General features: G+C 31.4%; 1 protein-coding gene across 1 annotated transcript in view; it reads left to right on the top strand.

The window, feature by feature from the left end:
- Nucleotides 1-977: 977 nt before the first annotated feature.
- Nucleotides 978-15,906, top strand: part of LOC129219672 (deoxyribonuclease-2-like) — a 29,742-nt gene continuing 14,813 nt past the window's right edge. The window contains exons 1-4 of the mRNA XM_054853948.1: nucleotides 978-1,290; nucleotides 1,951-2,134; nucleotides 4,174-4,246; nucleotides 14,889-15,044. Coding sequence (XP_054709923.1) covers nucleotides 1,184-1,290; nucleotides 1,951-2,134; nucleotides 4,174-4,246; nucleotides 14,889-15,044 — 520 coding nt within the window. The 5' untranslated portion in view covers nucleotides 978-1,183. The remainder of the gene's footprint in view (nucleotides 1,291-1,950; nucleotides 2,135-4,173; nucleotides 4,247-14,888; nucleotides 15,045-15,906) is intronic.

Raw genomic sequence — 15,906 nt, 5'->3', positions numbered from 1 at the left:
AGTCCTATGTCATTATTGATGTCCCTAAGGAGGAAGCGTGAGGTGTAGTTTTCAATGATTAGATGGGCTTGGACTTTTATATTAAGTATGGTGGTTATTTTGATGTGATTTCTTTAGCACATTCAAAGCTATCAGTGATAATCAAAAGGCTGTCAGTTCTGGTGAAGTTGATACTATTTATCTCATTGGAGCGTTTGATTTTTGCCATTAATTCAGCCTTGATAAGCTTCGGTTTGTTACGAGGGATTTTTTCTGTGTCGATACCCGATAAAAATATGGGGAACGAGGTGACGCCATTTTCAAATGCTGTTTTTACAATGTCCGCATTTGGTATTTCTTTAGTGTATTTGTGGGGCTACATGAGGATGTGAGAGCATGCATACAAAAGGAGAAAGCAAGCAAAAAGCAAAAGGCACCTTACCTAGGAAACGAAAACATGAAGTGGCAAACTCATCACCGAAAGGGGACTTGCTTGCTCCCAGAGCAAGTAGAAAATTCATTCGTGAAAAACAGTCCTGTATTCGAGAACTACGAAGCCAATAGGAGAGAAAGACCAAGGCCGAGTAGAGTCTTATAAACAGTAGGCGGACATACAACGGGACCACCTCGCTCGGCAGCCAATCACTAAACAAAATTTCCGAGTTAGGCCTAGTTCGGATGCATTCCAAAGTCCATAGTGTTATTTAACCAAATGAACTAGCGGACAAATACCGAAAAACAAAAAGAAAAAGAAGCGACGAAGTGCAGTCGCACTCCTATCCTCTTTACATTCCTCTCAAAAAACTCTACTTTCAGTTACAATTCTCAAAACCATCTTATCTCAAAACGCAGATACGACTTTTGCGCTTAGCACGGCAGTATAAACAAACCTGATCATAAAAACTTTTATTACTCTGATTAGAAGAATGCAGTTGAGCCTTTGTTTATGAACGTCGCCATCTTTTGTTTGACGAACTGACGTGAAAGGAATATCAAACGTTGTTGTCATGGCGACCAGCAAGAACTTTTTTTTTTTCAATTTATCGCTGGAGTCCATATATTCCTCAATACGCCAATCTCCATATCATTTCCTCTCTATTTCTCATGACAGCTGTATAACTCCGACGCAATGACATGTTTGTTTTCGTAAATAGTATCTTTTTTTGACTGGTGTTAAAGTTTAATAGTACATTGATTGACAATTATGAAAACCTTTACTTTGCTACACATTGGAGTTTTCGTTTTTATGACAAGCATCAGATTTTCTAATGGACTGTCCTGTAAAGATGAATTAAACCAAGATGTTGACTGGTAAAAAAAAAATGTTTTTCTGAAAAGTGTATTGTTGTTTTTATTTTCTCCATTTGATGTTTTTTTTTTCTTTCACAGTTGTGTGGCGTTTTTGATTTGAAGTAGCTGTTTAGTAGACGTGATTTTGGTAGTATAAGCAAATGTGAAATGATTTAGATTTTTTTTCTTGTGATAAATTATGAACAAGTTGCATAAATTGCTTTTAATTTTTTGTACAAGTTTACATGGATTAATAAAACAATCCCTGGCTTTACGCTAGGGATTTCAAATTGATAGCCAAAAACTTAGCCAAATTTCAAAAGCCTTGGCCAAATTCTAAAAATCTTGGCCCAAGAGTTTTGATAATTTTAATTGTGAATTATTTATTTATTTTTTTTTTTTTTGTAAAAAAAAAAAAAAAAAAACTCTTAAAATTTACTAAGCGTAATTGTTTTGCACCTTATTATAAGCTGTTGCTAAGTATGTATTTGCAACAGTGAGAAGAATTATAAAGTTTTTTTTGAAAATATTGATCGTCATTTACTAATGTTTCAAGTGTAAAAATACGTTGCATAATTTTTTCTATGTGAAAAGATTTATTATATCTTTTTTTCTGTTTTTCAATTGTTGGTTGAATGCGTTATTTTTAACTGGCCCTTTTTCTAAAAAAAAAAAAACTAGGTATGTAATGTACAAACTGCCAAAAATTAATGGTGAAAAGAATAATCGAATGATGATTAATGGATCTGCGTATGCCTTTATTACATCTGCAGCACCAGGTCCATGGAAGTTATCAGGCAAATCTGTATTTTCAGACTCAAATATGATGGCAAACACATTGAGAGATTTTCATATGAACAAAGAGGTAATTTTTTTTTCTTTTTTCAATGCATTTCTCATGTAAATGAAGATACTTTGAATTAATATCTTATTTCATGTGCCTATTTTTAGTGCTAAAATGTTAAGTTCTTGTAAAAAAAGTTACCAATCTAAAAAATGATAATTTCTACATCTAAAAAAAAAAAAAAAATAAAATAAAAAAAAAAGAAAGAAATTATGCTGTTTGATAATTTTAATGAATTGTTGAAATGTAACTTTGATAGTTAACTTAATTCATTAATTATATGTTTGAAAAAAAAGTTATTTTCACTTCATTTCTGTAAAGAACTTCGCGTTTAGGACTTTTTTTTTGATAATGTTTTTTGAATTAGCTATGAAGGTTATTGTTACTAGAGACGTACCGAGTACTCGGTAACTACTCGGTACTCGGCCTACTCGGCCAATTTGCCGAGTACTCGGTACTCGGCCAAATTTTGATCCGATACTCGGCCAATACCGAGTAGTTGCAAAAAATTGAATATTGTCCAAGACTGATATTAAAATTTATAAAAAAGTGCATGCATATATAATATTCTGCAATCATTTATAGAAGTCAATTTTAAATTTTGAGAATAATGAAGTTTGTAATGCTTCAATGGAATAAATCTCTATTTTAATGTCCCCAAAGTAAATAAAACTTATTTATTAAAAATTGTGCAAAAAAAGTAAGTATAGAAAATATGGAATTTTTAGATTAAAAATGGATTTTTGCTACAAACAAAAATTAGTTATAAGAATTATAAAAATACCTTTGCTTAAAAAATAAAAGGAAATAAAACAACGTTAAAAGCACAGTACAGACATGTGTTATAGCATTACAAGGAGTTCCTTTTTCAATGCACAAAGTGTGAGCTCGTGGCTTTTAAGGCATCCGACAAAAGTCGGATTCTTTTGTCAAATGTCTTTACATTCTTTAGCTCACATTTTATGCACTGAAAAAGACGTTCCTTATATCGCAGAAACATGTGTCTGCAGTGTTCCTGCACATTTGTTTCATTTGCTTTTAAAAATTATTCATGTTTGGCAGACTATAACTATAATTGGTATAATTTGTTTTAATTCCAACTTGATTCATACCTTTTATTTCTGTATTTTTAATTTTAAATATAATTTTTTTGTAAAATTTTTGACATAAACAAAATGTTTTAAATAATGCGTAATTAAATTTCAGCAGGAATTTAGTTTAAAAAACTATTATATATACAAGGAGGTCTATACAACTATTCCAATAAGTTCAAAATTCATTACATGTGTGTCGGTGGTCCTTCTTAAAAGGTAATTAGTACTTGGTAACTCAGCCGAGTAGTGAAAGGCCGAGTACTCGGTAACTCGGTACTCGGCTACTCGGCCAAAGTGCTACTCGGTACGTCTCTAATTGTTACCATAAAACTTTCCCTATTTACATCATACATTATTTGTTAGCAAATTCTTTTTGCATTAATAGGATAAGCATATGGACTGAATTCTTACTAATTGATACTTGTTAGAAATTCATTGTTATAGTACTAAAAGATTTTTTGAAAATACAATTTCTATCCTTTAATCCAGGGGTGGCCACCTAGGAGGGGGGGGGGAGTCAAGGCACAGACTGCAACATTGCAATTTGGGGGGTGGGGAGTGTTTTAAAGGGTATTTTTATGTTTTTTTTTTTTTTTTTTTTTGCAGTAGGAGCTCTTTTAAGGGGGAGGGGGGTGCACCCTTGTTCTTGGGAAAGGGCTGTTTAATGCATAAAATTTCTGAACTATAAAATTTGTAAACTGAATAGAATACTTTTTTGCTAAGTGAATGCATCAAAAAATCTAATATTGTGTAGCAGCTATCTGCAATAATTTTTTTTACATGATTTTTTGAAGTTTCTGTGAAATGAAAAGAATTGGTTGGGCATTTTATTTAAATGTTTTATGCATTTTATTCTATTAATTTTTGAGTCATTTTTTGAAAATCATTTTTACTTTTTAAATTTTTGTGGTCTATTGTTTTAAAGAAAATATTTCAAAAAGAGCGATTGTTTTTGCTTATTTTCAGGAGCTTACATACATAATGTACAACGATGATCCACCTAAAGGATTTTCTGGTTCAGCTAATGGTCATCTGAAAGGTAAATTTCGACATAAAAGTTATTAATAAACTACTATTTACACGTATAATATTTCAGAGACTCAAAAACTGGCTAATACAATGCTGCACTTCAAGAAGCAACGAACAAACAGGTTGTTGTGAGTTAAAAAACGATTTTAAGTATGTACAGTGAAATCCTATTACAACAAACTACAAGGGACCACAACTTTATAAAAGGAATTTTGTTCTATTGGAGATTCAAGCAATGCAATTTAAATTAAATTGGTACTGAAAATTTATTTAGTTGAAATGGATATTTCATTGTATTAGTATTTGCTGTAATGAGATTTCACTGTATTAAATTAATTTAGTACATAAAATTAAATTTTTTATCATTGCTAAAATTTTTGTTATGAGTTTTACTAAAAAAGTTTCTTTGATTTGAATTTTTATGAAACACAGGATGTAAAGAATAAAAACTAAGATGTGGATTTCTGAATTAGTAACTTTAAGTACATAAATAATAATTATATTTTTTTCTATCTTTGAAAGAAGAATTTCGATTGATTTTTTTATGACTGTTGAGAAAACACAAACTTTTATGCACAAAAAATACTTATCAACAATGCATAATTGCCTTAGTAGTTGAAAAATGCTATGTACTTTATGTGAAATGTAGTAATTAATCTGTACTACCTTCTTTTAATATGGGACAATGAGAAGCAAAGGGACGTAAGTAGATATTTTCAAGTTTTAAGTAAAACACATTTAAAGATAAGCTCCTAGGTAGGTTTTCATTGAAAAGTTTTTTTAAATCATGCTGTATAGTAACACTCACCAGGGCTACTAGTGCTCCCCAAAACAGAGGAGAAGTTCACCTACCATTTGTACTGGTTATTTCAAAATTTTTAATTTTGCTACTTACATCTCTTTGCTGCTCCCTGCCTCATGGGTCATTCTCACAGAAAAGGTACAAATACTCCAAAAAAATTCTTTTAACAAAACTAAGTAAAAAAATAATAATAATTGCATAAATGTTTTTGTTTGTTTATAAATTATGTCCCTATAGTAGTGGTTAAGTTTTCTATTTTATTTTAAAAAAGATTTCAAATATTTTAAATCCCACCTCGTCCACGGAGGGGATACAATAGTCAACGGAGGATATTTTTTATGTAAGAAAGTGTCAATAAAGGTTGTTATGAAAGTAAACATGCATTTTAAAGCCATATGAACTATTATGTGACTCTTACTTAACACTAACAAATTAAAATGGGGAGGCTTTTGAAATAAAGACTCAGGACCTCGCTCTTTATGAATATCCTATTTTATTGAAAAAAAAAAATCAGCATTCTAGCATTTGTAACAAAATCAATAAAGTGCAACCTAATTTAGTTGGAAAAGAAAATACCGAAAGTATGTTGAACTTTGTATAAACATGTCTCCCGATCAGAAACTTTCGGAAATAAGATCCAAAAAGGTCGGAGACGACAAAAAGTTTGATAACTAAGAGTTTGATGTTGTGGGCATTCCTTTATAAACATTTTATGCAAATTATACATAGTATCATTTAAATAACGCTTTTGTTTTTTTTCTTTTCTTCTTGTAATTGTTTCTTTTTTCCCTGGGCACAAGAGACTTGCTTTGTCAGATTCTAGAAATTTCTGAACATTTAGCTGTGTTTCTTCTGTGAAATCTCTTTTTGACACAGTTTTGTAAGTTTTATTACCATAATTGCTAAGCATTTTGATTGAGGTTATTTTTTTTTTACCTTATTGAGTAGTCGATACTTTTTCATAATTTTACCAGACAAAACTTGTAGCATTGTCTTTTTCACTTTGTGAGATTTTTGGCTTTTAAAGTTAGTATTTGTCTGCCAATAGCTTCAGCTTACAATAATTTTCTAAACACATTGGATTTGCTTTTTCCATCTTTACTATTCAATTCTCTTCGAACTTTTTCTCGTGGTGATTCATTTTTCTTTTCTTCACTTTTCTGAGATCTGCTGAATCTTTTTTTATATTTTTCAAGTTTAGTATTTAATTTTTTTGTTTTTCTCTTCTAATTCCTCTATCTTCTTTAGTTTATAACGGTTTTTTCTTATTGTTTTTTTTTCCTCTCAAAATTCCAGAATTCTTGTTTTCCTTGGCACTGTTACTATTGTCCAATTGAGAAGAGGTGCTTGTTGGTGTATCTATAATTAATTCTTCAGTTCCTTCCAACTTTCTTTGTTTACGATATTTCCTTGCTTTTTCTTTCCAAAGTTTTCTTATTTTTCTTTTTTCACGTTCATTCATTTCTTGAGAACGCATTTAATTTTTCCACTAGCCTTTCTTTGGTAGTAACGTTCTCTCTCTTTTTTCTTACTTTCTTCAAACATAAGAGGATTTTTTTTTAATTTCTGTCTAGCACGTCTCATGCTAAGTTTCTTTTGTTCCCTCCTCTTTTGGATTTGAACGTCTAACTTCCTTTTACTTTTTGGTTTTGCCATTTTTTTCTACTATTAAAAGAATATATATATATATATATATATATATATATATATATATATATATATATAAAACATTACAGAAATCATTTAACAGAAAAACTGACACAATGAACTTCTTTAAGAGTCGAATTTAATTTATTTTCTATAAAAAATACAAAACAAAATTGCCCTATATTTTGTTTAGCAAACTGAAATTTACTATGATTTTTTCTAAGGCTTTGTCTCTTCCGTGGACCACATCATCTCCTCCGTGAACATGCCACGTCCACGGAGGAGACAAAAGTAAGCTTTACATTTTTTCAGAGTTTTTATTTTAAAGTTAAAAAAATGGAATGCTTCTTTTTATCAAACATACTACTTTTGCTATCTAAAAATGATGTTTCAAATACAAAACAGTTTTATTTTACCTTTTGTATGATGACCACAGAGAATACACTAAGAACTTTGCCAAACCAGATTTAGACACAAATATCCAACACATGTACAAGAGAACTAAAGTTGATCACTAGAAAACAAAATGGCTAAGTATCCTACCATTTACCTTATATGGACTTGACTTTTGCTGCCCTCTATTATGTATTTATTAAGTTATTTTAAATGTCCACGGAGGGAGACTTCAATCTTAGGGACAAAGTTTATGAGTCATTTTCTTTATAAATACAATTTATTTATTTTTTTTTAATTTTATTTTAAAAACATCTTAGAACTCTTAGCTAGTTAATACAATCAAAGATATTTAAAACCAATTTAAACAGTTTGAGACCAATTACAAATTGATTTGTCTCACAGACTTAGGGACATCCACGGAGGGGATTTTAAAGCAACATTTATTAAAAAATAAAACTGAATGTCGTCTTGATGTCAAAGTTATGGGGACTGTAGAAAATAAAGAACAAGCAAATCAGCTGCAAGAGGATCTAGATCATATTACGGAGTGGGCTGATAAATGGGGTATGGCTGTTAATGTTGAGAAATGTCAAGTGCTACATTTAGGGCATGGAAATAAGTGTACAAGTTATTATTTGCAAGGTTCAGTCATTAGTCAGGCACAGTGGCGTACCAAGACAGATGGGGGCCTGGGGCGCTACTCGAAATGGGGGCCTACCTGGTATTAAAACTGAAGTTTCTCAAACTATGTGTACGTACCATATATTACAATAATTATTTTAAGTGGTACATTTTTACATATTTCAGTAGTGTTGGTTTGATTTCGGACACTGTTGTAAATACCACGGCAAAACACATGGTTTTAAGTAAAATTAAGTAAATACTATATTTTTAATAAAATTGTACTTTGTCAGAAAATATCAAAAACAGAAAAAAGTCCTAAAATTATATTGTATCTTAAAAATTTATTGCATCTGAACATCCAAGTACAGTGAACAGAAACGTTTAGGCATTCCAGATTTAATTAATTTTAGGATAAAAATTTTCTTTTACAGAAAAAAAACCCTTTACTATTCCTTTGAGTAAGACACACCAGTTAACTATTTACCTGATAACATCACCTAATCTCAGAGAAAAATATTTTTAAAACATGCTTACCTAAATAAGGATGAAATTCACACGTTCACAGTCTAAATAAAATTTTTCTGCTAGGTCTCACTCACAAAAAAAAAAAAAAAAAAAAACGCTCTTTATGTTCTTTAGACAAAAAACTCTGGTGTGACCCTATACTTGCCTGGTGCGTTTGATTGAAGTGGAGAAAACGCTCCGCGCGGCTTTACTGGTAGAATTAAAAATATTTAATGTTCGACAGAAATTAAGACAAAAAAATTTTGCGTATGCGTGGGTTTAACTAACTAATCCGATTTCTAAAGCGAAGAGCGTAATTTCCCCCGATTAGTAGTGTATGAATTAAGACTAGACCATCGTAGTCTTAATACACAAAACAAAACATAAAACAGATATTTTAGCTGTATACTGTAATGATCAAAAATTATAAACGTGCATCTGTTATGCATTAGTTTTTTTTTTATGAATTGTTTGAAAAAAAAAATGCATAAAACTTTGCTGAAAGCACTTAACAAAATAAAAGCAAATTATTTTTATAGGTTTAGTTAATTTAAAAATAAATTTGGGGCCCCCATTAAATTCGTGGCCCAAGCGCTCATGTACCTTTGTACACTAGGACGAGTCACTGAAAAAAAGTCATATTTAACAAAATTTATGATATATACTCGCATATATAGGTAACTGATTAATATTTCTAATCATGATGTATATGACAGATCTACTGGAAAAAATAAGATACAATTTCGGGGCTTATGTCAAAGCTGGGCCAGTGGGACATATTTTGCCCTCTCTTTGTTTAGGCAGGAGTCAATGAGAAAATATTCATTCTACATAAAAAGTCAACTTTTTATTTATCTAAACCATGACATAAGGCACGTCTGGCGAAAAAGAAAACGAATTAAAATTTTGGGGCCTATGTCAAAGCGGGGCCTGGGTATCATAAACCCTCCATTGATCCCGAAGACGTATTGATTATATCCCTGAACAAATATTTGGTCTTTAAAAAAATTATGATTTATTAAGCCAACTTGTTTAAGCATTCAAACCAAGATATGCGACAATATTGGTGAAAACCAAAAATTGAAATTTGGGGGCCTATGTCAAAGCGGGGCCTGGGGCGGACCGCCCCCTCCGCCCCCCCTTCGGTACGCCACTGGTCAGGCAGACAAAGTTACTGATCTGGGGGTCCTAATAAGTCAGGATTTAAAGTTTAGCCAACAGTGCAGCATTGCTAGCAACAAAGCCAATAAGATGCTTGGGTTTATCAATAGATCTATTTCAAATAAATCTAAAGAAGTTCTTCTGCCCTTATATAGAAGTTTGGTAAGACCCCATTTGGAGTATGCTGTTCAGTTTTGGTCTCCTTATCTTAAGAAAGACATTAATGTATTGGAAAGGGTTCAAAGGCGGGCTACAAGGTTAATAAGTGGACTTTCCCACTTAGATTATGATTCCAGGCTTAGAAGGCTAAAAATGTACAGTCTTGAGCAAAGAGTTAGGACATGAGCGAGAGGGGACATGATTCAGCTGTTTAAATTTATTAAAACGAAAGATGTTATGGGGTTAAAGTTTAGCACTGAAAACAGGACAAGGGGTCATTGTTTTAAGCTATTTAAATCTCAGGCTAACATGGATATTAGGAAAAATTATTATTTTAGCAGGGTAGTGGAACCTTGGAACAGCTTACCGGAAGAGGTGGTAATGAGCAAAGGAGTAGACAGTTTTAAGAGGGCCATTGATCTTCACTGGGGATTGTAAATTGATTAGGACCAGTCTAGCTGGGCCCAGAGCCTGTTGCTGGTCGTCACTTTTGTATTTGTATTTGAAATATTAAATTTATTTAATTGTCATACATAAAATAATTAGTTCAAAACTTAACTAAAACACATGAAAAAAATATTAAGGAATATACTGAAGTTTTTATTATTTATTACTAAGGGACTGTAAAAGTCACCTTTTTGTGAGAATGACCCTCATATGAGTCATTCTCCAGAAAACGTAACTTTTGAACGCAAATATTTTTCAATTTCGAAACCTTTTGTTTTATTATTTTTTTATTCTTACATGAAAATGTTACCTACTAGAAGAAACCATAAACAATGACCCAGCTAAGTTCCAATTATTTTACTCTTAAACAAAAAAAATATATACATATATATATATATATATAAAATGCCTTGTTCACTGGAATTGAAAAAATTGAAATTTTTTTTAATATTTAAAAATTGATGCCAATTTAATATCAAAGTAGTAATTTTGTTAAATGTGCAAACAATCAGCTATCTTAATGATTAGTGGGAATATAATATTAAGCTCACTTAATTAAACTAAATTAATTAGTAGTTTCAAATGTATGTTAAAAAAAACAGTATTTAGTAAATTTGAGGATATACTGCCAATTTATAATTTTGGTTGAACGCCTTTTATTGATGTATTTGCCCTCCATTATTTGTTTTCACCTCAGAAGTAACAACATTGACAAGGTATGTCATGGAGGTGAAATTCACGGACGTGAGAAATTTTCCATTAATATAGGCCTAATAAATACATTTCTCAGGGAATTTTTTTTTCCCTTTGTTGCTACAATCTGCACATGCTAAGCATATGAAAACATGTGCACTTCTTTTTTTTACATTAATTGTCATCCTTGAAATTCAAGTTCACGGAGGTAAGAATTCACAATAACCACACTAAGTTTTTCAAACAAAATCTATTTTCATGTTTTTTGACAAAAATATCAAACAAGGGGGCTGGCTCCCTTGTATCTTGGAAAATAAAATTTGATGTCATTACTGCCACGTGGTAATGAGTAATAGCATTTTGTGTTTAGGTAATGTAGGTAAGAATTTATTGAGTGACATGACTCCTTGTCCTACTTAAACGAACTAAAACACAGTATTAAAAAATTAAATATGATTAAACAATTAGTATTTGAGACACTTGTGAAAGGAATAATAGATAAATAAGTATATACTTTTAATTAAACAAGTTAAGCAACATAAACAGTCACACAAGGTGTGTGAGATGCCATGAGTGTGAGAATTCACATGTTTTGAGCCAAAAATTTACTAAAATAAAAATTATTATTAAAAAATTGTTGGCAGGTTTAAATAGATATATTTTTCATGAAATTAAAAATCATTGTTAAATGATTCCATCCATCATCTTTAAAATTCTTGCAGCTCTATCGTTTGGCGACAATCAATAGAGTCGCGGAATTATTTTACACTAGCAGTACCCTCACAGCAATGCCTGTGCTAAAAATTTAATGGCAGTCCGTTGAATAAAAAAAATTGATACCCCCTCCCCCGCTGATGTGAAATGATCATTTTTCTTTGTATAAAATGCGTACACGTCATTAAAAAAAAACTTGTTAAAGTTTCTTTGGAATTTAACACTTTTGTCAATTCATTAAATTAGATTTACAGTTGCTTTAAACCTCTATTTAGCGAGTGAAGCGGTTTTTACTGCAACTTAAAATTTTTCCCCAAATAAATAAAAAAAGACATCAAATAATATCTTTCAAATTTAAAAATAGTTCCGCAACTCTACTGTTATTGTCAAACTCGCCCAGCAACCACGCTATCATAATCCATCTGTCTAACGAAAAAAAAACATCCAGGAGAGAATACAAAAATTATCGTCAGAAAAAAATAAAAAAATATCGTACATTTCACTCGGATAAAAACAAATCAAAAGTTTTTCTTTCAAAACAAATCGCCAAAACAATTAATTACATTTACAGTTGCTTTAAAACAATAATCCTAGACTGAACTGCACAGCGCCCAACGAGCCAAGCGACCACGCTACCGGAACTCAGCGGTTTTGGGAGTAAAGTGGATTTTTTTTCTTTGGCAATAATAAATGTTTTTCCAAACAAACGAAATAGTATAAAATCACATTAACTGTAGCTTTCAAATCTTTATATATTAAAAGCTGCCTTGCCCGCCTTTGCACGGTCTACCTTGAGGATAAAAATTGTCAAGTGACATACATTCAACAATCAGGCTTAAATAAAAGAAAAAAAAACACAATGCAAAAATACCCTTCCAAAAAATGACGACAGATATTAAAATACTTTTAAGAAATTAAAATGCGAAAGATGGATTTTAAAGACGTATTTATGGAAACACAAAGTAAAATAAGTTTAAGAAATTAAATGCAAAATAACGCAAGGAACAATGGATTCAAAAAGCGTAACCGTGGAAACGCGAAAGTAAAGTGATTGACAAGCTTAATCAAAATGACAGTTTTCAAATTTGGTTTAAAAATGCTTGTAACTTTTGTTCCTTTGAAGATAGAAGCTAAGTTTCTCAACCGTAGGCCAAGGGAGATCTGGAGTAAAAAATGTCGCTTTTTCCAATGTCGTCAAAAAAAAAAAAAAAAACTGTGGGATAATTCCTTCACTTTTTATTGATAGATTTAATGAAGAAAGAAGTGCCTAAATTTCAGCTAAGCTTAAAAAAGTTCGAGCTAAAAGTGCAAATTACTCCCTCCGTAATTAAGTTAGAGCATTGAAACAATAGAACGCGGAAAATTCTACCCTTTTCAACGATATATAATATTAATATGTGCAAGAATTTTTCACTCCCATATTCGAGAATTTAAAAGTGAAATTTGGACCTAAATTAGAATAAATGAAGAACTATTTATCGGATTTTTTCGAATTAAAGCCTATGTCACTCAGTAAGAAAGCACCTTTCATATAGTGAAGGTATTTTTCAAATAGGTGCAGTGGTTCTGGAAATTACCTCGAGCATATAAACACACAAAAATCTGCCTTCTCTCTTTATAATATTAGTATAGATATGAAAGGTACTTTTTGACGATTTGTTTTTTGGTTATTTGTTGAAAAATTTCAAATTGCAGATAAAAAACCACTTCATTCGCTAAAATGCAGGGTTACAGTAGCGTGCTTACTTGGCGCGTTAAACGATGAACTATACAGTTGGATGATTATTTTGAGTTTTAAAGCTACTGTAAATCTTTCAAAATGTTTTGCCAAATAGTTTTGAATTCCAAAGAGACTTTAAAAGGTTTTTTTTTTTAAATAATCATTTCACATGGGGGGGGGGGGTGGATTTTTTTTATTCAACGTAATTCCTTTAAATTCATAGCACAGGCATTGCCGTGTGGGTACTGCTAGCATGTATATATTTTTTGAAGCAAACAAGTTAGTAACAGTTTCATTGAATTTAAACATGTCATTTATCATGCTTTTTTTTAATCTGAGATCATGCTTGGACTGCCCAGCCTATCTTCACTTCACTCATAGTGCTTTTACAAGGGGTTTTAACTCTCTGATGGTTTTTAACCTCTCAGGCCCTAGTAAGCATGTTTCAAAAGCATTTTACACTTATATTTCTGATGCTAAATGTTCGTTGTCAAACGGTCCAAGGCGCAGGGCGGTAGCTATGCATTGACAGAAAGTAGAGCACTTGATTTACGTGGCAAGTTGCTCCCAAAAAATTTTTCATGGGGAAGAATTTGAAGCATCTTACTCATGACCCAGGACCATCAGAGAGTTAATGACTTTTACCCACGATTAGTAAACCAGTGAAAAGGGAAGCACTATATGCTCATTAAAACGCTAATACATTAACCAAACTATCTACCATGCATAAATGAACACTCATTAATGCAGAAAAATTTAGCCAAGATATGAGAAGAGCCAAATATAAAAAGAGTTTGTTAAGTAACCGGGTATGGCAAACAGAAGCACACTAAAAGTGCAAAACTGAGTAATATATACAGTAGTATCTTTGCTCTCCTGCTTCTCGTCCTTTTTCGCACCTATAAGCTGTTTTTAAAGCACATTTATTCGTTTGCACCTGTGATTGAAATAATATTCAAGAGTTTTTAGTAACCAACAATACTTATCTATATGTTAGCATATTGAAAAAAAAAAAGGAGGAAGAAGATTCTTGAAAATTAAAAAATTCACATCATTTGGCATTTAGCCCTTGGCAGTAATTTGAATTTATACAAATACAAAGACAAAAGAGACGACCAGCAACAGGCTCTGGGCCCAGTTAGACTGGTCCTAGTCAATTTACAATCCCCATTTTGAGGTCTTGAGTTAAAATTATGTTTTTTGTCATCACAAATTGCAGAAGGATCCTACTCATTGGGTTTCTTGTTTCTACAAGTGGCTCCTATCACAGTCATGATTCTGAAAAACATAATTTGAATTCAATCTGTCAAAAATCAAGATATTCTCAAATGAAGGTCAGAGGCCGGATGCTGCTTTTGTCTAAAGAACATTGTGTAAAGTTGAAAGGGGGGGGGGTCAGGTATTAAAAAAGTCAATTCTGGGGGATATGAATGGCACCAACCAGAAGGAGGGGGACATGCTCAGAAAAGCCCATAGATCAGAGGAGTTTGCATGCACAGAAAAACAAATAAAAGAATAATCAACTGTGGTCAAGTGAGAGCAATAAGCAGTTAGTGATTTCTCAAAACAATCTTATCAAGAAGTCCATTCAATCCTATTTTATTGCAATTTTTAACAAATTTATTTCTTTGTTTTCTTAGAGCTGCCAAGTGCTTATGTGTACACATTGAGGAGTCCCCACCGCTTGTGCTACTGGCCTGTCTGGGATGGCAGTTAATGCTATCACCGATTCTAGTTACTTTTCTCAATCGCTGGTTAATCTTCAATTTTTTTTTTCATTTATAGGTGTTGTGGCATTTAACGATGAAACTGGATTTTGGCTGGTTCATAGCATTCCAAAATTTGTAAGTCCCTCAAGCTATGAGTATCCTGAGAATGCCCTAGACAATGGGCAATCAGTGCTCTGTGTTACTTTTAAGACTGAATCACTAAATGAAATATGTAAGTATTACTTTACTCTTCTTTTAGATTTAACTTGTTTGTTTCACGTAAATCAATATTTATTCACATTTTTAGTTTTACGAACAGATAAATTTGAAATATATTCTAATTGGAACAATATGTATTTTGTAAGTATTTATAGTAAAAGGTATTGACATAATTAATATTTGTTTATTCTTACATTAACAAAATTTTAATCTGACGTACAAAAATTTGAGTAAATGATCACTTTTTAGCCTCCTACCAGTATTGTGTTTTGCATCAATGTTGCTCAGTTACAAAATTCAAAGTAGAAAATATTTACATTAGTGCCATGAAAGTATATTTTTATTCATCTCCTTTGCTCTTTTTATTCTAAAAAAAGGGAAAGCAGTAATTAGTAAGCCTATTGTTTGGTGAAGAAATATGCCATTGATGGAATGGAATTTTTTATAAAAGAAAAAAAAAGGGGGAGGGGGTAAATTAATTCATTTATGAAAATGCCAGTGTTTGTTAAAAGAGTATTATATTAGGTAGGACTGATGTTTGTAGATAATTTTTAGTTTTGTGGGATTTTAAATTCTTTAAATGCTGTTCTTTCTTTTTATTTTCCAAGAATTTCAATAGATTCGTGGAATTCTGGTTTTTAATTAAATTTTTTTTTAAGTAAAAAAAAAATGCACAAATTGCATAAAAAACCAACATAAAAAAAAAGGGAAAGAAAAAAAACCTTTTTTATTTTTTCTCAATATGCTCTATGCTGTTCACTGTTTAAGAAATAATAAATAATATAAAACATCAATAGCAGATGTTTTGAGATTGTTACTTAATTTTGGGAAAGCTGTAAAATAATGGAAGCCTGCTTTTCCGTGTGCTACGAAAG

The sequence above is a fragment of the Uloborus diversus genome, chromosome 4 (assembly GCF_026930045.1).
Source record: "Uloborus diversus isolate 005 chromosome 4, Udiv.v.3.1, whole genome shotgun sequence".
In the NCBI taxonomy this organism is placed as follows: Eukaryota; Metazoa; Arthropoda; class Arachnida; order Araneae; family Uloboridae; genus Uloborus; species Uloborus diversus.
Note: the sequence above shows the minus strand (reverse complement) of the source record. Positions and strands in the feature narration are given on the sequence as shown.